This window comes from Cydia pomonella, chromosome 3, assembly GCF_033807575.1.
Source record: "Cydia pomonella isolate Wapato2018A chromosome 3, ilCydPomo1, whole genome shotgun sequence".
Lineage (NCBI taxonomy): Eukaryota > Metazoa > Arthropoda > Insecta > Lepidoptera > Tortricidae > Cydia > Cydia pomonella.
Window position 1 is genome coordinate 31,646,030 of NC_084705.1, and position 22,496 is coordinate 31,668,525.

The window sequence follows — 22,496 nt, forward strand, 5'->3', positions numbered from 1 at the left end:
GGTTCAAAAGTTAGAGGGGGGGGGATACTTTTTTTTTTCTTTCGGAGCGATTATCTCCGAATATATTCACTTTATCAAAAAATGTTTGTTGAAGACCTCTATTACTTTTGAAAGACCTTTCAAACGATATCCCACACTATAGGGTTGAAGCAAAAATATACCCATGCCAAATTTCAGCTTTCTAGCACTAACGACCACGGAGCAAATCCTCGGACAGACAGAAAGACAGACACGGACATGGCGAAACTATAAGGATTCCTAGTTGACTACGGAACCCTAAAAATGACAAGTGTGGAATTCTTGTAGACATATTAAAAACATTAGGTACATGTAAAATAAGGTAGGGTAAGACTATCACCGGGTCAAGACAAACATTTGTATGGAATCCTCATACTGTCGATTCCGTACCCAAAGGGTCAAACGGGACCCTATTACTGAGACTCCGCTGTTCGTCCGTCCGTCTGTCACCAGGCTGTATGTCATGAACGGTGATAGTTAGCCAGTTGAAATTTCTACTAAAAACAGAATAAAATAAATATTTCTTTCCAATCTCGAGATTCTCATCAATCTCATCCAATCACCGAAGTTAAGCAACGTCGGGCGGGGTCAGTACTTGGATGGGTGACCGTTTTTATAGATAATGGTACGGAACCCTTCCTGTGCGAGTCCGACTCGCACTTGGCCGATTTTTTGTTTTACCCCGAGCAAAATACTATGTTCGTCTTATCCCACCGTAACGTATTGTGGCACGTCCACATACTAAATACGCCGCAGGTAAATAATAAAATAAAAATAAAAATAAAAATTATTTATTTTCAGATTCCTCCGATCCATAGATTTGTAGTTACAAGACACTTATAAAACTATATTAGTAAACTATCTTATATTACAGGTTTCATACAAATATCTATTTCTTAGGTCGTATGATATGGAGTTCGGTATAACGGCGGAGAATATCCGAATCCCACCTCTCTGCTATCATTCTCAGGATGCTGTTTGCGCTCCCCCTCATCCGCCTCACCACAGATGCCGTCTTCTTCCTCACTATAGCATAAAGAAGAGCCATATATCTTGTCTGTATATTGATTCTGAATCCCAGTTCCCTATAGTGTAGCTAGACTCGAACTCGACGAGAATTGGGCGAGAATAATCCGCACGAGACTATAATGCAACAACTGCCACTGGGGACTCTTGAAGTGCACACACGAAAATCTGATTTAAGGTAAGATATGGATTAAAACTACTGTAGCCGCCGTGTAGGTCAGGATCTCGACGATTTAAATAAAACTTCGATTTATAATGAAGCGAAGTATAATCTTCCAAAAGGTACTGGTTTACAAGGGTTCTTGTCAAAACGGTTCAATGTAGAAAAGTGGGTGTTGATAGTATGGAGGATGATGAAAGAGTGATTTGCAATATATGATCAGTACAAAAAGGTAGTTTAAAAGATGCTTCTAATTGGCCGCGATACAGAATATTTGGAGCGAGATTGGTGCTTTTAAAAAGCCTCCGAATACTAGCCGAGCCCGACGGCTGCGTTTAGCTACTGCATTGATTTTTATATAATAATAAGTTGCATTCGCAACAACTACATTAGCATTACTGCTGCAGTAATGCGTTGTGATATTACTGTCGACTGCTTTGCTGCCGCAAATGCCAATAATCCGTACATCAACATCGATCTTGACGTTTGCGGCAGCATTGCAGTCGGCAGTAATATCGCGCTGCAATACTGCTTCTGACACACGTACGTCGTGTTGCCTCCCTGTCACACTTACGTAAGAATTTACAAGTGCGACAGAGAGGCAACACGTCGAACGTGGTTCGCGGTAGGCCCTCAGATTCGGTCTTGCAAATCGGTTAAATGCGTTTTTTGCGAAATAGATGAGATTTCTCTAATGGAAAGGACTCAAGTCTACAAAAGTCTCGAGTCTCTCACAAGTTGAAACGAACTCGAGTTTCGACTTAATTATATGACGGCCCGATTCGAAGAATGAGATACGATAACGATAAGTTCTCATTTATATATCGTTTGTGTGTCGTATAATTGACAGAAGCAGCTTGGTTCGGGCAACCAATATCACTTTGACGTTAGAAATATCGTAAGATAGATCTTATTGGGATCACAGCGGAATCGAAATAAACGTCAATTTTGACATGCCGTTTAGCTATCAATCTTTTAAAGATCTTAAACGTGTCTTAATCATTATTTGAATCAGGCCGTATGTCTCTAAAACACAGTCCAGTCTTAAAGGACATCTCCTCTCACTTGAAGCCAACATAACCAACATTAGGTCCAGGCTCCAAGTAATCACATCTTCGGCAAAATCGGCAAAACTTGTAGAGGTAATCCCACATTTACACCTATCCCAGAATGAACAGCGTTACTACAATAACATAAAACTAATGATATTCCCAAGTTTCCTTACGTAAGATTTCCATTTCGGCCCGGCGAAGGCAAACAAGATAAACTATCGGACGGAAATGTTATAACGGAACATTATGATTCGGAGGAAACAAGTTCCAAACTTTAACCTTAGGAACTTGAACTTGGAAAGGCTGACTGTCACACCGTACTGAATGGGTTATTTGGACGTAGTTAAAGGAAAAGGATCCAATCCACAAAAATACCAAAACATGAGTTAAGTATACCAGGCAGGCCTTTAATGTGTATATTTTCATTCAGCAAAAAAGCACTGAGCTCACATAGCGTTTTCATATTTTAATCGACATCGGATACCATCCCCCATGTATGAAAGATTAAAAATGATATTCACCAATAAGTATTCAATACTCTTGGTACCTTGTTGTAAAATTATGTTAGTGACAGGACTGGTTTATATAAATTTCAACAAGAAAAATCCAAACTGCTTGGAATCTTTTTGAGAAAATGCAATGAATACTTTTCGTCCTAAATATATATCAACAAAACTGATCCAACCCATTTGGATCGTTTTTGAGAAACTAATTTGACGATGTGTAAATACTTTAGCTAAACAACAAAAACGATTCAGCAAACTTGGATCACATTTGTGGAATTTTTGTTATTCCAGCATTGGTGTGTCAGTAAACAACAAAAACGATTCATGTTAAATATATTAACTTTAGGCTGACTTTTTAAATTTAAACAACTTTATACTTAACCTAAAAGGCAGTTTTACTGCTATGATAGGCTATTTTTGAATTTTTTGCTATATAAGTCGACTTGGATCCGTAATTCATAAACAAATTAAATAGATGAGGAAAAATAACAGAAATCATTCAAACTGTTTGAATCATTTTTGCAGGTTTAAATTAACTTGTTCTTATATTCAGCGTCAAACATCAAAGTCGATTAAAGTTACTTGGATCTTTTTTGATAATTTACTCCAGGTATAGTTTCATAGTGGCAAATTAATCAACGGAAAAGATCCAGTTTACATAAATACGTTATAGGGATTTTTTTTATTTAAAATGGCAATATAATGCTAAATTTTAATAACGATCCATGTTAATTATATTGTTCATAAAAAAAATTGCTTTCAGTATTAATTTCGTTTATACGTTGCTGGTATTAATAATGTTATAGTAATTATAATTTTGAAACTTTACCTATCATTTTTGTAACTAAAAAAACTGATTTTGCTATTGCGTCATGCTGTGCATTGTCGCGAAAGACAGGTCTGTGGATTTGTAACGACAAAAATGGTGAGTAAAAGCTATTTTGGTTGAATCCATCAAAACTTCTTCCGATAAGATAAGATAAATTATTAAAGTTCTGTTCTAATATGTGTATGTTATTATTTAGCTGAGAATAGCAATCCTAAATTTTTTGCAAGGAAGGCATGCTATGACAAGAATGAAAAAAATGACGAAAATAGGCATAAAAGTAAGTGGTATGGTTATAGTTATATTTCTTTTAATCTACAATTACTTCGGTATTAACTATTAAATATTCATTTTCCATTGGTTTTACAAAAGATTAATAATATATGTGATGAATTTGGTATGTCATGGGAAATATTGTTCAAAAATGGTATTTTGATTTATGTCCTAAAATTTTTTTTATGTAAACGATTAGTGATGCGTTTCAGCGGGACTGGCGGGGCCTTGCTCAGCACAGGGAGGATTGGAAAGCTAGAGGGGAGGCCTTTGCCCAGCAGTGGGACACACAAATAGGCTAATAAAAAAAATAAAAAAACGATTAGTGATTATAAGAGGCTTTTATTATCGTTAAACAGAAGTGATCTCAATTTTGTTAATACTCAATACTTTGATAAGCTATTACATTGTTTTTTTAATAAAGTTTTTTATCTTTTCTTGGTGATTTTCTCGTTTTTTTTTCCAATTTATTGGGATGGATCCTTATTGCCTATTTAAAATGAAAAAGGTTACATGGAAAAAGTATTTTCTCAAAATGGATCCAACCCCACATTTAGTTAAATATCTCAAGAAATACGACATTAAACTAAATCGTTTATGTACAGAATCTTAAAACACGTCAAAACTCATGTTTCATCCAAATAAGTATTATGGGAAAAGTGAATCAGTAATGAGGAATACCATTTCTAACTTTAAACCTCCATAACTTTTGCTCATCTCGCTGTGGATTGAATCCTTTTCCTTTAACTACGTCCATTTTTACTTCCATTTTTCTGTCATGCCGCTTTGAATGTTTTTGTCCTTATTTTTGTGGACACAACTTCCACGGATGTCCACTCTTTCAAAATCACGTTAACATTTCACAAAAATGATTTCATATTCAAAAACAAATTAATGTCAAAAGAAATTTTTTGAAAAAAAAATTGTATTACCATTTTAAGTGTATCTGCACTTTTTAAGAGGATAAGACACGTAACTTAACCTTTTTAGCGGCAAAATAAATACTAGTCTTTATGAATTGTGGCATACTTTTGTCTGTAAAAGCATAATATTATCACAGTACTCTTAACTGACCATTGGTTGGACCTTATATCTGTTGAAATAACACAAATAGATTTTCGATGGCAGCCGAAATGTCCAATGTGCCATTGTTTCCATTTTTAATTTTTACGAAAACTTCATTCATCCGAATTTAATTTACGCGAAAGCAATTATGTGTGGAGCGCAACTTCAATAGAAAATATAGGTAAGTTAGATTTCCTTTGTTATTGTTTTACAAACAAAAACATATAGAATGTACAGGAAACAAAATGATGATCGAGATGAAATTTGCTTCCAGAGTAATGAGTTTTCGCTGAACCAATATGGACTACCTATGCGGTTTTAGTAGGATTTCTGTGTACAGGAACCGATCCTCTGTACTATGTCTTATTATATATATATTCATCCTGTTACCCCCTGCTGGGGTGTAGGGCTCGAACCATTTTCTTCCACTGACTCCGGTCCTGGGCAGCATGGGTAACCTCCTCCCACCCCATCCCCAATACACCCAACTCTTGCTCCACGGAGCGGAGCCAAGTAGATTTAGATATCTAATTCCATCCAAACACGAAAGTCGAACACGGCGACTTTTTGCAGCGATGTCGTCGCAAAAAAGCTGCGATACAGTCGCGATGCTGTCAATGCTCATATATCCTCACACAAATAAACACAATTTGGCATCGTTAATACTATCGCGATAAAGCATCGCTACTGTTGAGATACAGCATCGATACAGCCACGGTTCAACATCGATTCAGACGCGATGCAGTTCAACGCAACACCGTAGTCTGACGATCTGAGCCTGCATAGTAACACAGGCACTTCAACTATAAAAATATTTTATTCAAATAGGCTTAGTAATAAACACTTTTGACAAATCGTACAAATTACAAGCATTAATTAAACAACAATAATACATAGAATGGTCACGCGGAACTGATTATTCGCGATTCCGACATGAGACTATACAGCAAAGAAGGGGTAACTAAAGGAGACCCACTGCCCATGCCCCTGCATGCCCTTGGTACTCTGTCCATCATGAACAAAATGAAAGATAAAAACACCATACAATCTTGGTATGCAGACGATTCCTCAGCACAGGGTAGTTAAAAAAATCTACGAAATTGGTGGAACAATATAAATATGACAGGACCATCCTATGCTACTTTCCGCAAGCCAAAAAGACATTGCTCATAGTATCCGAAACTGACAAACAAATAGCTCATCAGATCTTCAAGGGTACTTCTTCTTCCTCGCGTTGTCCCGGCATTTTGCCACGGCTCATGGGAGCCTGGGGTCCGCTTGACAACTAATCCCAAGATGTGGCGTAGGCACTAGTTTTTACGAAAGCGACTGCCATCTGACCTTCCAACCCAGAGGATAAACTAGGCCTTGTTGGGATTAGTCCGGTTTCCTCACGATGTTTTCCTTCACCGAAAAGCGACTGGTAAATATCAAATGATATTTCGTACATAAATTCCGAAAAACTCATTGGTACGAGCCGGGGTTTGAACCCGCGACCTCCGGATTGCAAGTCGCACGCTCTTACCGCTAGGCCACCAGCGCTTCATCTTCAAGGGTACTAATCTAACTATTGTCACCGGATCTCGCTTCCTGGGAAGCTACATTGGTGAAGGAAAGGAGGATTTCATAAAATATAATGTAAATGAATTCGTCTCCACCGTCGAAAAAGTATCAGTAATATCCCTTTTTTTTTCCTGGCTTTCCCCTCTTGTGTTTTGGCAGGAGGGATTTTGCCAATGACGACGTTTTAAGACGTACCACGCACGATAAGCATGTTCGGTGTATGATAAATTTTGGTTTGGTAAAAGGACTTATGGTAGGTACCTAAAACAAAAAACATTTATTGTTATGAACATCACAGACAGTAATATCACTTATCTGCAAGGATTGAATAGGTCTGTGCCTTCGATGCCTAACCTGTCAAGGAATGACAATATGGCGGACGAATGTTTGGACAGTCACCGTATTTAAGAATGATTTCGCTTAAAATTTAGTTTATTCTTCGCAAGTGTGATGAAAAACATTGTGTGTAACTCTGGGGGGTAAAAATATTGCAACCTCGGGTCTTTAATTCCCTCCAGCCTCCGGCTGTCGGAAATTACCACCCTCGCCTCCAAAATTAAACTTACCCCCCTCGTTGCACAATGTACTATTATTTGTATTTCTACGTTTCCTCTTAATATCGCGTGTTGCAAATGAGACAGAAGGCTACATGTCGCTGGCGAGTCGCTGCAGAAAGTAGCCATGTGCGACTTCCTTTAGATTTAAAAAAACGTACTCCCGAATTTATATTCCCAAATTTAGGTGGAATAAAGGCGGAAGCAATTAGAATATTCATTGCCTCGTCCTAAACCGTCTGTTTTTTTAAACACCAGAGTCCTTGTTTTAATATACAATATGGTTTTTCTGTATTGACATTGTAAACGAAACTGTTTTTTTTTTTATTTCCGTTCAGTTTGTGTGATCTGATGTGATCGAAGAGTTAATGGCCGAACCCAATATCATCGGCGAAAGAAAATGCCACAGACTTCGCTGGTACGGCCATTTACTGAGGATGGGTGAGGAGCGGGGTGTTAAGAGAGCTTATTTGGGACGACCGACTGGTCGCCGTCCAGTGGGTCGGCCCAGATACCGCTGGAGCGACAGTGTACAGGCGGATCTGTGCCAACTCAAAGCCGATAACTTGCTGGAAGTGGCACAGGATCGGGACAGGTGGCGTTCTCTCGTTTTGGGGGCCAAGACCCTCTTTGGATCACTGCTAGGGATTGCAAACCGGATTGATTTTCAATCCGGCCGGATCCGGCCGGATTTTGAACATAATCCGGCCGGATCCGGCCGGACCGGATCCGGTTTGGTGTAGGGATATTAAAGTTAATTAAATGACACATTTTTTTAGTTTTTTGCGTAATACGTATTCCTAAATCTATAATTTGAATTTAATAAATAACTTCTTAACAATAAAATAGAACTTGGTAGTAAAAAGTGTCATAACGTCAATATCACTTTAAAAACAAAATTTGAAATCGGTAATTTATTATATTTAACCATTTGCAAGTGCTCAAACTTCGTTTACAATTATAAATTTGATTAGTTTCCAAAGCCCGATGATGGGATGTGGGGTGGGAATTGGAGCTCCTTGAAAGGGCAAGTTTTCGTAACTGTTCTTTGATTGAATTCATTGTAGAGTCTGTATTGGGCCCCATACATTCCACGGCTCTTCTCTTTCCGCACAGACTCTAAAGTTGACATCCATTCTAGCATAGAGAAATAAGAAATACATAGAGTGCTCACTCCATACATCAGTTTTGGTACCAAAACGCTTATTATTTTCGTAGACGACATCCAGCATCGAGTAGCGGAACTCTCAGTACTAGCGGAACTCTATTTGCAACTCCTACGCTTACTCTGGTTATAATATTAGCTGAAAATCGTTGAGCATTAGACTTTTTGTTTGCCGCGATTTCTATTGTCGAGTAGCAGTACTGAGAGATCCGCTACGTGACGCTAGATGTAAATTACGAAAATAATAGTATTAGTGTTTTGGTAACAAAACCGTTGTATGGAGTGAGCACTCTTGGTCTTCTTTTTGATTCTAGTAACAAAAGAAGATATTTTACTTTTAGCCAATTATGATATTAAATGCGCTCTAATATTACCTTGCTCTAATTTTTTTGTCCGAGGAAGTAGTAGACTGTATGACTTAAAAAATAATAATAATAATAAATAACTTTTTTTTAATTTATAGAATAGTATATTGGTCAAATTATAATGAACAACACACGACACGACGATCTCATGCGAAAAATAATAGAATGTAGGATTGAAAACCATCGCGGAAAGGGACTCCGTAAGAAAAGTTACATAGATCAAATAAAAAAATTGGCTAGACGTAGAGTAGCATGTACCAGGAGATGAAGGAAATTGCATAAGATTGGATGAAATTGTAAAGACAAAAGATTCTCTCTTAAATTTGAATAGAAAAGAATCTATATTTCATCATATATATATACATATATCGGAGAAAACTAAAGATTATCAATATTATCATATATTCATTCACACATCTTGATCCAACTGTAGTCGATTGCCCAACTGTAGTTGGTTGAGTACCGCCGACTTAAACCTGATGCTCATTTGTTTACTTTTAATCTCCTATCACAACATTATGACACGACATTAACCTTCTCTTTAGCATAAATTACAAATGCCTTCCATGGCATCTCCATCCGTTAATTTTTCCTTCTATTACAGTATTTATGTAATCGTCAAATCGTGCCACCAACATGAAAGAAGAAGAAATCCTCTTCTGTTCCTAGTCATTGTCATAATAAATATATTTTTATCTTACTAAATTTAAACGTTTTCATTCGTTTTTTGTTCTTTTCAACTTCATACCACGCATCCGTCGCCTGTTCCTCATCTGAAACGCACAGCGCGTGCTGTATTTAGGCGTTTTTTTATTTTACCGGATCCGGTCCGGATCCGGTGATTTTTACCGGATCCGGTAGCTCCTGAAAAGTGCCGGATCCGGCCGGATTACCGGATCCGCCGGACCGGATTGCAATCCCTAATCACTGCGCCACAATAGTTAGTTAGTTGTGTGATCCGTCCTCGAATATGTATCCGTTGTGATGTACAAGTTGTACAATACACGTGCGAATAGGTAATTCGCAACCTATCGTGTCGATTTAAAACACTCCCTTCGATCGTGTTTTAGTTTGTCATCCTACTTTCCGCACTTAAATAAATAAATAAATATTATAGGACATTATTACACAAATTGACTAAGTCCCACAGTAAGCTCAATGAGGCTTGTGTTGAGGGTACTTAGACAACGATATATATAATATATAAATATTTATAAATACTTAAATACATAGAAAACACCCATGACACAGGAACAAATATCCACGCTCATCACACGAATAAATGCCCTTATCAGGATTTGAACCCGGGACCATCAGCTTCGTAGGCAGGGTAACTACCCACTAGGCCAGACCGGTCGGCACTTATAATGTAAATAACTATTATAATATACCTACATGGTGTTTATCTAGTCACCTGCAATAATTTCAGGGCTGAATATATAGGTCACACTGAGTAACATATAATTTACTATGGGACCAACTCCGAAATCGCAAAAAATAAAAGCGGCCAAGTACGAGTCGGACTCGCCCATGAAGGGTCCCGTACCATTTATGACGTATTAAAAAAAAACTACTTACTAGATCTCATTCAAACCAAATTTCAGTTGAAGTTTGCATGGTAATGTACATCATATATTTTTTTTAGTTTAATCATTCTCTTATTTTAGAAGGGCCGGGGGGGGGGGGACACATTTCACCACTTTGGAAGTGTCTCTCGCGCAAACTATTCATTTTAGAAAAAAATGATATTAGTAATCTTAATATAATTTTTGAAGACCTATTCATAGATACCCCACACGTATGGCTTTGATGGAAAAAAAAATGTGTTTCAGTTTCAGTTCTAAGTATGGGAAACCCCCAAAAAAAAATTTAATGGTTTTTTGTTTCTATTTTTTGGTTCCGTTTTTTGCCATTTGGCTTACAGAACCCTAAAAATGGCTGTTTCATACATTTTGGCCCTCTGACCTTGACATTTTCCATAATAAATGTTGCTCCTTATAAATAAAATAAAATTTGTTTATTTCAGACCATCCGATCCGTATTTTTTTAGTAAATCAAAACAACTTACATCCTATATTAGTACTTACATAAAAAACACTTATACACAAACACTTATAACTATTTACTAATACATAACATCCCTGCGTGTAGAGAGGAGCACGGGGCAAGATGGTTTAAAGGCAGGGCCAAATAAACCATCTTGACCCACCGTGATTCACCTCAACCCAGTACTTTGTGAGGCGGCAATCTGCACGTTCGGACAATGTCCTCAGCAGGCTGTTGCTACTGCCACGCACGCGCTTCAGCAGAGATGACCTATAAGTATATTCAGCCCGTAAATTATTGCAACTGATTAAATAAACACCTTGTATAGGCATGATAAATAACAGAGTTTGTCAGGTTATCAATTTATTGCCACATTGAAAGGCAACTTTTATTATTCAATATTAAAGTCACGTACAGTTCAGTCTTTATTATTCAATAAATTCACTTCTTTTCAGATATATCTATTTTTTTGTTAATAAATAAAATTTATAATTAATAATGAAAATAATACGACTGCTCAGAAGTTTGTAGATTTTCTCTCCATTTACAATAAAATTGAATTGCCATGAAGAATTAAGCATAAAATATTGTGATAATTATTCTATCTTCCTAAGTCTAAGTGTTTTTGTAAACTGTATAAAAAAGGGTTTTTTTTTTACTAAATATAATTGTAAAATCAAATCAATACTGATTAAGTACATATTGACATTTTGCCATTTTGCTTGGCATCTGCAAAATGGCGAAAAACAAAGACAAATGGAATAAAAGTTTATAAATAACGTTGGTGTAACTATGAGGATGTAGTTTTGAGTACAACAAGTTTCGAACTTAGGATGTTCCTGGCCGTCTGTTACACCGACGCGAACAGTTTATGAAATTGCCTCCCTGAAATGATGAATAGAATCAGGCGTTACGTTGCGGATATCCATATTAATTAAAACAAAATATATTACATTGCTAATCCACGAAAAGATAACGTGCTAGTCAATCAGTGTTAACCGTTATACTTACTTGCGTATTTTTACATGCAATTAATGTTCCCATCCTCTCACTGCAAAAATAAATACGCAAATAAATATAACAATCCACCACCGAAAGTACAAAACGCGACACGTGTTTCGCCTCTCTACGAGGCATCCTCAGGAGATGTTGATTGTCTGAAGTCCGACGATTGAACAGTCGTCGAACACGTGTCGAGTTTTACACTTTCGGTGGTGGATTGTTATATTTATTTGCGTATTTATTTTTACAGTGGGAGGGTGGGAACATTAATTGTATGTAAAAATACGCAAGTAAGTGTAACGGGTCATGTAGTCAATCAGTGCTAACTGATTGACTAGCACATTATCTTTTCGTGGATTAGCAATGTAATATTTTGTTTTAATCACCATAAAATAAAATCACTTACTCCCAAAGAAATTTATTTCATGCAGGTGTACTGAAGGGCAAAGGTCTATATTGTTCCCGAGGGAGTTATGGATTGGGAAAATAGCTATAACTCCTTTTTTATGCCACTAATTCATACGAACCATGTAGGTTTAAATAAGTTTTACTTTTAAAATACTGACATTTATAATTTAATATTTTTGTTTCTGTTTCAAATATTTAATTTAATAGCCGTTTAAAATATTTTGACACAATTTTCAATCGTGGCTGTATGCCAGATGGGCCCGTGCCTTCGATGCCTAACCGGTCCAAAAAATAACAATATGGTGGATAAATGTTTGAAATGTCGCCGGATTTAAGAATTAATTCGCTTAAAATTTAGTTTCTTCTTTGCAAGTGTGATGAAATACTCCGGGGGTAAAAATATTGCAGACTCGAGTTTGTCGAGCCTGAGGCTGTCGTGAAATAACACACTCGTTTTCAATATTTCAATTACACTCCTTGTTGCACAATGTACTAATTTGTCAGGCAACAAACAATATTTGTAATCTTAAAAATTAAAAATCATTTTGGCGACACGACAGTTTATTTGCTGCGATACCTGTTCTAGTGTAGGATTTGGCAGATCCCCACAGAACCACCGAAATACCACACCCCCATACGTAACCATTACGTAACCATAGGCCTACGGTGTGACAGACAGCTTCAACTGTCGATGTCCCTCACTTCGCCTATTAATCACTCGCTGAAAGCAAAGTTTGCACCTCGTTGGCTGCTATTGCTTTAAATTTGTTTGCCCCGCTTGACTTCAGAATTATGAATTGATGCTTAATATGACAGTATGAGGATGCTAACTTAATTTTTAATAACTAAGTCAAGGCTGCTTCTATTGGGTCATTTTGGCCCTGAGATGGTGTTGCTGCAAACAGCTCACATGGGTAATAAAAACCGGCCAAGTGCGAGTCGGACAAGCACACCGAGGGTTCCGTACAACCTGTTTATATAATATTATAGGGAGCGTGCGTGAACTGTAGGAGGCAGCACAGGACCCGTCAGATTTTTGGCGCGAGGCGTAAATGTGATGTTTATTGTTCCGATGTAGCCCACAAGATGGCAGCACTTACTATGCACAAGAAAGCACGTGACGTGTAAATGTACATGATGATGGTTCCGATTCAGGCCACAAGATGGCAGATCCTCCTACGCGCACAGTCCCTATATGATGTAACTAAAAATTTTCGGTTTTCGCAATTTTTCCTTTATTTCTGCTTAAAGACGTTGCTTCGTGCCAAATTTCAAGATTTTGAGTTCACAGGAAGTACCCTGTAGGTTTTGGGTTCCCTTGCGAGTGCCGAAAATTTGCGAAAATTTGCGGCATAAACGGCAACGGTATCTTTTAATTGCGTTGGCTTAGAAAATTTGATTTTTTCACAGCTCCAAGGGACAGCAGACCTGAGTATTTAAATATAAATGCCAGCTTGATACCTCCACGCGTTCCTAAGAAAAAGGGTCTTGACAGACAGACAGACGGACGGACAACAAAGTGATTCTATAAGGGTTCCGTTTTTTCCTTTCGAGGTACGGAACCCTAAAAATGTGCAAACCAAATAACATTAGACCCTACACGTAGTGTCTTAAAAATAAATAGCGCTCGTACTCGCATATAAGTGCGAGCGAGATGTATAGAAAGAAAATTACGTTCTCGATAGCGTTTATGTCAGTACCAAACTGGTGGTAGCCACATTGTTGTCAAAATGTCTCTGAAAATCCTCAACACGGCGCGACAAAATCTTGACAGATAAATACCTGCCCTTTATCAATGGTATCAATTTCTTTTACTTTAATGTCTGTGTATGATCCAACTTTACTTAAAAACAGTCAAAAGCTGTTGTTTTTGCTCCTCTTGAATCGACGCTCATTGTGTCGCTCTGCCAACATAGGACATTAAGCCAAGTCAAAACAATAATAGCTCCTATCGAATTCCCATTACCAGGACGTTTCATAATGGGCATTACGCCGTTAAATTGCTCAGAACGGGCAGTTTGTGTGCCGAGCCAAGGCTATTCAAGAAGCATAGCGTTGAGGTTGTGAGTTCATCTCCACTGGAACCAAGACATAGGGTACATTAAGTTTTTATAGCCCATAGCCATACTTTGTGAACTGAATTATGTAAGATACATTAGGCTGTATTGGTAAGCTAGAATCATTATTTATAGTTTATATTCATGTAATATACTCATTTATTGTAACCTATATAAGCGCTTGCATAGCCAAATATACGGACAGTTCTAAACCAATCATTCTGTTATTCACATCTCCCAAACCTGCGCAATATATGGCGATCCCGCCATTTTTTTAGTCGCCATTTTTGGACTTAATCACGAGCTCATCGATACGTTCGCAATCACGCGCAAACATGAGTCCACTGCAATCGTATAGTGATTTCGTATAATTCGTCTGCAAGACCAACAAACGACAGCGACATGAGCAAGCAGGAATCTGAACCAGAAAAGACCATCGTTGTCTAGAATACACCAGGCTTCACCAGAGGATTACAGGTACCTATATGTAATTGGGCATATCCTCAGGAAGCCTGACACCCACGTATCCAAAGTGGCCCTGACCTGGAAGATGACCGGAAAACGGAAACATGGTCGCCCTAAAACCTTCCTTGGAGCAAAAGTTGGGTGTGATGGGGATGGGATTGGAGGAAGTTACCCAAGCTGCCCAGGAGTGGAACCAGTGGAAGAAAATGTTTCGAGCCCTACACCCCAGCAGGGGGTAATACGATCAAAACAAGATATATGAAATAACCTTTCTTTTTTACCTTTTTTATACGGATACAGAAGTACTGTTACTATAAGACTAACTCCAAAAAAAAGAAAACTAAAACCGGGCAAGTGTAAATCGGACTTGCCCACCGAGGGTTCCGTACTTTTTAGTATTTGTTGTTATAGCAACAGAGATACATCATCTGTGAAAATTTCAACTGACAAACTATCACGGTTTATGAGAACGGACGGATAGCGGAGTCTTAGTAATATTAGGGTCCCGTTTTATCCTATGGGTACGGAACCCTAAAATGACTGTCTCATGATTAACTTCTGGACAGTCGTAATGTATAAAACAGCAATATTTCGAGTTTAGTGTGATTTACATATTTACATTTTCTTAAAACGTCTAAGAGACGATGGAGATACTCTGGACTTCCCCGATGAAAAGCCCGATGGGTGAAGGAGCTAGATGTAAAATTATAGTAATACCTAATTAAAAGTTTCACTAATACTGTAAGCGACCTTGACAAATATCTATCCATACTATTAAATAAATAAAAAAAGAGACGATGGTTACACATACACTGGTTTTCAATGACGAAACATTACAATTTGGTCGTGAGTCTCCCTCAAGTTCCGACCGCGTACTTATTTGATAAACTACAAGGACCCGACTGAAGTGACTTGCTCTTAGTTCTGTACACTGCGGGACACTGAAAATGGACTTCTTGACTCGAGTAGTTTGTGGAAATACGGCGATGAAATTCTGGGATGGAATACGCAGCCCGTATTTCATATATAATAGGTATTTCAAAGCTAGTCAGTAGGTAGGTTTTAATTAGTACATTACGATACAAGTGCGAGAAATAGGAAATTCGAAACGAGTGGCGATAAATTAAAACACGACCGAAGGGAGTGTTTTAAATCGACACGAGTTGCGAATTGCCTATTCGCACATGTATCGTACAACGTTTTACAGTACATATGACCCTTTAAATTTTTGAAATAGTTACATAATGTGCTAATTTACGCACTAGTGCGGAAAAGTAGCACCATATGTACTGTAATAGTATTTTATGCAACAGTTGTACAAGAAGGGTCAATAAAGCGAGTGGCGTAAGTTACAATGTGAGCCGGAGCCGAAGGCGTAGGTAGGCGTAGGCGTAGCTCAACATTGTCACCCGGCTCTCCACAACATGCCAAGAGCGGGCCATTCGATTCTGCAATGCAGTCGAGAAATATATGTCTTTAGGCCTAGCAAACGTGCTTAGGGTAGGGCACGTATGAAATGCTCAAATGCTATGAAGCGGTCGGCTGGCGGCAGTCTGTACCGTGCAGTGACCTTATGACCGCACAAAATGTGGTCGCAATCCTCAGCAATGAGGAAATGAGGAAGAAAAAGTATCGGATTCATTTTGGATCATCACGCCAACCAAGTACCTAAGTAAGTAAGTAATCTTACTTTTTGACCGTAGCCTCAGTGAAGATCTCCGTTTTAACACTTTCGCTACCGGGAACCCGCTAGGTGGGTTCATTTTGTATAGGATTTTGGGAGCTTGGCACTCATTCTGTTAACTCGGGCATTTTGCTTTCGTATGTCCGGATGTTCTCCTCTACAGGTCGTAATTATTAACCGATTCTCGTGAAATTTTGTGACCAGATTCTATGATTAAATAGATTTTTTTTCAATCCAGTTTTTTTGTTTTTTTTTTTAATATGCGGAACTTGGCATAAAGGACTTAAGCGCCAAAAGCTGTTGTGAGTTCACTGTGATAACTCAATGAACTCATCTCTTTTCTAAGCTTAACGCGAGGTTTATAATAATTACTTTCGATAAAATTAATAAAAAATACCTTTACTACACTCCTTATTAAACATTCCACAACGAGGAAAACAGAAACAACAATTGTATTATTTCCTGTGTGTTTCTGAAAGCAATTATTTTCTCGAAATGAGAATTCAACATTTCTGTTTTTTTTTTTCGAGCATAATATACTCATGTTTTTATTGTACTTACTCATATGTATTGTTATGATTGTTTACTAAATTTGTTTATTTACTAAATTTGCTAAACGGGTAACGTTAATATGAATTGTCAATGCTGTCGTTGCTGCCTTGCTGTCGCGATTAGAACGACTCTTTCACTCATTGTTTAGGAATTATTTCATATAGCAACATTACACCTCAAATTTGCGTTCTGTTATTGCTACCGGAATCCATCCGCCGAAACGTCATTCAGTCATGTTTTAGATCGAAGGAATACCACTTAACAATAACCTATCATGGCCGGTATAACGTGCCTGCATTTAATTATATTTGACAGTTTTTTTTTTTACGTCGGTGGCTAACAAGCATACGGCCCGCCTGATGGTAAGCAGTCTCCGTAGCCTATGTACGCCTGCAACTCCAGAGGAGCTACATGCGCGTTGCCGACCCTAGCATCCCCCCCTCGTTGAGCTCTAGCAACCTTACTCACTGGCAGAAACGCAACACTATAAGTAGGGTCTAGTGTTATTTGGCTGCGGTTTTCTGTAAGGTGGAGGTACTTCCCCAGTTGGGCTCCGCTCGAGATCTGGAATAACATCGGCTGCGAGTTGATATTCACAATGCCCATACCTCTCTTTTGCACGTAGTTTAAGGACGTACCCGGGTCCAATATAGAAAATATTCTAATATTTTGTTCTGAGTGAGAGATAGAAGAAAGCCAAGAACATTATGGAAGATACAATGGGCCCGTTCAACGTGGGAAACACAAGTAATATTATTTCACTAAACACAAGGTACTGCTTCAAATCCCTTCTAATTTCCGTCTTTTTTTATTTTGTTCATGAAGATTAACAGTAACATTTCCCAGTTCCCACAACTCCCAGTAAATCCTATCTTAGTGCATCTTTTTTTACACCACGACGGTGGCAAACAAGCGCGCGGCCGACGTTGCTAACCCTACAAGCTTACAAGGGTTTCTCCTTACAGACACTACATACTTACTAAATTCCCTAAATATCAGTGTTATTTTGGCTGAGGTACTTCCCCAGTTGGGCTGCTGCAGATTCGAGCGAGATGATATTTATCTTTGTCCTATCTTTTGGTAAGACATGTTTTAAGGACACCCAAGTCAAAAACTGGACCTCAAGTACCAGGTCGGATAGTTTGAAGTGTCATGTTAGTTTGTCCGCAAGTGCCCTAACAACCAATTACCGCGATTGCAACAGTTTGATTGCGACCTCCGCGTTCCGTTTGTGGAGCGTTTGTGCAACATCATTATGATACTGTCCCTATATATATATACAAGTACAATTTATTTATTTATTTATACAAAGAATTCCAATAGCTATAAAAAATACAATAAACTTTTTAGATAGTAATACAGAGCCAATTACAGGAACTCGCAAATAGAAACTGTATATATAATTACACAGTACACACTAGATACAAAAGCACATGTGACGCAAGATATTACAATATGAAATATATCAAAGTTACAATTAGAAAAAAAAAGAGAGACCAAAAAAATAGATATGAGCAATAAGTAAGAACACTTATAATTTATGAAATTACACTAAGATAAACAACTTATATTCGCATTTGGATGAACAACATGGACCGGGCTCAAAGACATTAAAGTTATGAATCACACACACAAGTAATAAATATATATAAATATAATAATTTTTTTGGTAATGACACAATAAGTATGAGTAAGTGCTTTCATCATTCCACTAACCCGGGATTAACCGGTTAAACCGTTAACCTAGTGTCAAATTGTACAAGTAACCATGGGAACTCAAGGTCTAACCGGTTAACCCCGTGTTAGTGAGATGGTTTGAAGGTTTGGCTTCAAACCATCAATAAAAGACCGTACTCCCATCTTAAATCCGATAACGCACTTACAACCCCACTGGTGTTGCGGGTCTCCATGGGCGGCGGTAATTGCTTACCATCAGGTGATCCGTTTGCCTCATATATCATAAAAAAAATGGTGCTAGTAAGTAATCATGCTAGTGACATGCATGAATCCTCGCGGTTTTGATTTTTGACTAGTTTTGAGTCGTTACTCCTACACTTGCACTAAAGATAGGATTATAAGATAAACGGCTATCGGTTCTTCAAACTTTTATCTCCATTCTGGTCTGCCGGATTTTGAAAGAAATGAACACTTATTTTTTTATATATTTTTTAAACGTTGTCTAAAAAAACACATTTTTCGTTACTAGATTGCTGTGAAGGATTTTACATGAAATCTACACATTTGGGTTCGTCTTTGACGTCTCTAAAAACTCGTCAGAGATTTCAATTTTAAACTTATTAACACGAAAGTTATGGCCAGTAAACCAGTTTTTTGGCCTAAAATTGTTCAAATTTGATGCTAAATATATCGAAGACAGTGAACTTTAAAGTAAATATGGTATACTATATTGCTTACAGCCGTTGTTGTTAATATGATAAGCTACAAAATACCTTAAAAAACTAAGGGATTCAGATCGAAGGTAATTGGCGTTGGGGACCCCCTTAAGCGTAAAACGTTACTCACCTGCATATTGCAAATTTTGTACCGCACCGGCTCGCCCCGACAACCGACTGGCGACGAACATGTTCGCAGCTGTCGCGACACGCCACCATCGCATGTTCGCGAGCAGAGCGACCATTCGCTCCATTGCGACCAGCCTCCGCGGTCCTGTGGATGATTAGAACAATTAAACGAATTAGGTACATGCATATTCATATTTGGAAGATATCAATCGATTCTCTTCTAGATTCCAATGTTTCTAACAAATCTGCTATCAGATGTACCCCAGAAACTTCCAAATTGTGAAAGTAAATGTGGTGCGCGCACAGTAAAAAACCATTTAAAACTATGGAAATTGCTTAAACAATTCCATGTGAGCCTATCGAACAAAAGAGTAAAGTTTTCTGTTCCGAAATGACAGTAAATTTTACTGTTTTGAGTAGATGAATTGTAGCTGCTAACAGCTGACAATTGCGAATAACTGACAGGCCGATATCGTCCGGCGACCTAGTAATCAGCCCCTTTAATTATTATCCCGTATGAATCATGGCCCTCTACGTAGCAACATCTCGTAGTAAGAAAACTGCTACGGGCTTCGGCGTAGCATATGTAGCGTAGTTAGACAATGAAAGCATTACATTATGCTACACAATACAACAAAGAAACGTTGGACTGCATTCCTTCAGGAATTCGCCTCAGGCATTTTATATTGGAGTTATATGACTGAGAAAGCGGATATTATTGAGTTTAATATAATAATACCCGGGTCAAAAACTTCCCAGAAAAGCGTCTTTCCTGTGAACGATATGATACCGCCCGATTAGAACTTTAGGATACGTCGAATGTTAGGTCAAGAAACGATATATAACTTAAAATAAAACAATTCTATGATACTATATTTGATATCGTATTTTAATTAGGAAAAATTAGAAATCTTTTTGACATAAAAAATATTTGGCCTTTGTATGGAGGAATTTTTTTTTTCGCGTTAAAGAAAATCTTCTACTTTTCTTAATCAATACGCGAAACCAAACATGCTCTCAAACTTTTAAAGATTTTACAACTTGTCTGTAATTTTCTGTACGAAAGGGTCTGCCGAGTTTTGCGCAGGAGGGGCACGTCAAATACATGGCATGTCAGATAAACGTCAGTCCATACAATACATATTACCATTGGCTGAGGTTTTCGGCAGAGAGGTAAGCACTTAAAGGCGACTCCAGTTGTTAAATCCTCCAAGTCTCGGATCCCCACTATTTTTATTTATTTATTTAAACTTTATTGCACAATAAAAATAAGTACAAATGGCGGAGTTAATGCCTTCAGGTATTCTCTACCAGCCAACCATAGGGCAAAATAGAAATTCTCGAATGTGGTGAGAAAAATAATTCAGAAAAATGACAACTATAAGTATTTTTTTTCTATTTTTGTTACACCGTTTAGACTAACTTCTTATATTTTTAGAGTAAGTAAGTAAGTAAATATTCTTTATTGCACCACAAAAAAAAACAAATTTAAAAACAGATTGCCAAAGTAAAGAAAGGTACAGGCGGTCTTGGCTGAACTTATTTATATAAAATATAGGACTATCTTACATAAATTTTATTTGTGACCTTGAAAGTACAGTAAAAAAATAACACTAAAGACATTTTTATCTTATCTTTGCTTGACACCTAACACTCACATTAAGCTTAATGAGAAAAGCGTCTGCGAGTGACAAATAACAAAGGTGGAGCCACTGATGTAGCACCATAGATGCCACATCCTTTTCATACTTAAGATTCTTTGTACTATTGAGAGGACAGTACGGGACTTTTCAACAAAGCTTTTTTACTGGTATTGAAACGATGATACCATGTGAAACCAAATTCATACAGCAAAGTCATAAATGTGCTAATATGTTTCACTTTAATCCAAATGTATTAGGATAAGTAGAACCCCGTCGTGTATGGTCAGCCCTTAACCGCCTTAGAACCGGAATTGGTAACTGCGCACACCACTGGCATAAATGGGGCTGGAGCGCCTCTCCTGCCTGCGAGTGTGGGCATCCAGACCAGACCATCGATCACATAGTAATGGAATGTCCCCTCACAAAATACATGGGCCAAGTGAACGACTTCAATATCCTGGCTGAAGAAGCGGTGGCTTACCTGAGTAGGGCGAAATTTTAAATTTTAAGTTGTTACTTACTATAATTTATATTATCTACCATTTTATATCCAGTGACATGTAATGTAACGAAGCCATACGATAAATAAATAATAGTATAAGTAGAAAAATTGTGAACTGAAATAGAGGTCTTATCATCATCATCATCTCAGCCATAAGACGTCCACTGCTGAACATAGGCCTCCCCCTTGGACCTCCACATGTACCAGTTGGAAGCGACCCACATCCAACCCACTAAAGTCACCGACATAGCCCACAGCAAGCCGAAGTGGCAATGGGCAGGCCACATTGCACGCAGAGAAGATGGCCGATGGGGTCGAAAAGTGCTCGAGTGGAGACCACGGACTAGCAAGCGCAGCGTAGAGGTCTTATACTAAAGAAAAATTGGCCAAGCCCTCCGGTGGCTGAGGCCGGAATCGAACTAGTGTCTTCAGCTTACTTTATGGCATGGTACGTACAATTATAGGAAAATAAGATTGTTTCCAGTTTTTGTTAAATGGCGACATTTTTTCCAAATAAAGGTATGCAATACTTATTTCCAGAAATGTTTTGATTATTGTTTACCGAGCTAAAAGGGCAAACCTGGGACGTCCGGTAGGGCGGAAGCCTATCGGACGTCTTAAGTATCGCTAGGGCGATGCTGTTGAAGCGGACTTGTGCGATCTCCAAGCCAATAACTGGTGGGAGATGGCACAGGATCGAGACAACTGGTGTGTACTCGTGTCGGGGGCCAAGACTGATTTTGGGTCGCTGCTGCGCCATTATAATAATTATCAATAATAATAATAAATATAACACTTATAATGTAACACCATTTGTAGATTGTTGTATAGTTGTTTGTTATCCCTTAAAAACAATAAAAAAAAAATAAAAATAAATATTATAGGACATCATTACGCAAATTGACCAAGTCCCACAGTAAGCTCAATAAGGCTTGTGTTGCGGGTACTTAGACAACGATTTTATAATACATACATATTTATAAATACTTAAGTACATAGAAAACATCCATGACTCAGGAACAAATATCCATGCTCATCACAC

At 37.9% G+C, this 22,496-nt stretch overlaps 1 protein-coding gene across 6 annotated transcripts in view; it reads right to left on the bottom strand.

The window, feature by feature from the left end:
- LOC133516567 (protein madd-4) overlaps positions 1-22,496 on the bottom strand; it is a 651,682-nt gene that overhangs the window by 100,258 nt on the left and 528,928 nt on the right. For all 6 annotated transcript variants that reach the window (XM_061849565.1, XM_061849564.1, XM_061849563.1 and 3 more), the window contains exon 5: positions 19,311-19,454. In XM_061849565.1, coding sequence (XP_061705549.1) covers positions 19,311-19,454 — 144 coding nt within the window. The remainder of the gene's footprint in view (positions 1-19,310; positions 19,455-22,496) is intronic.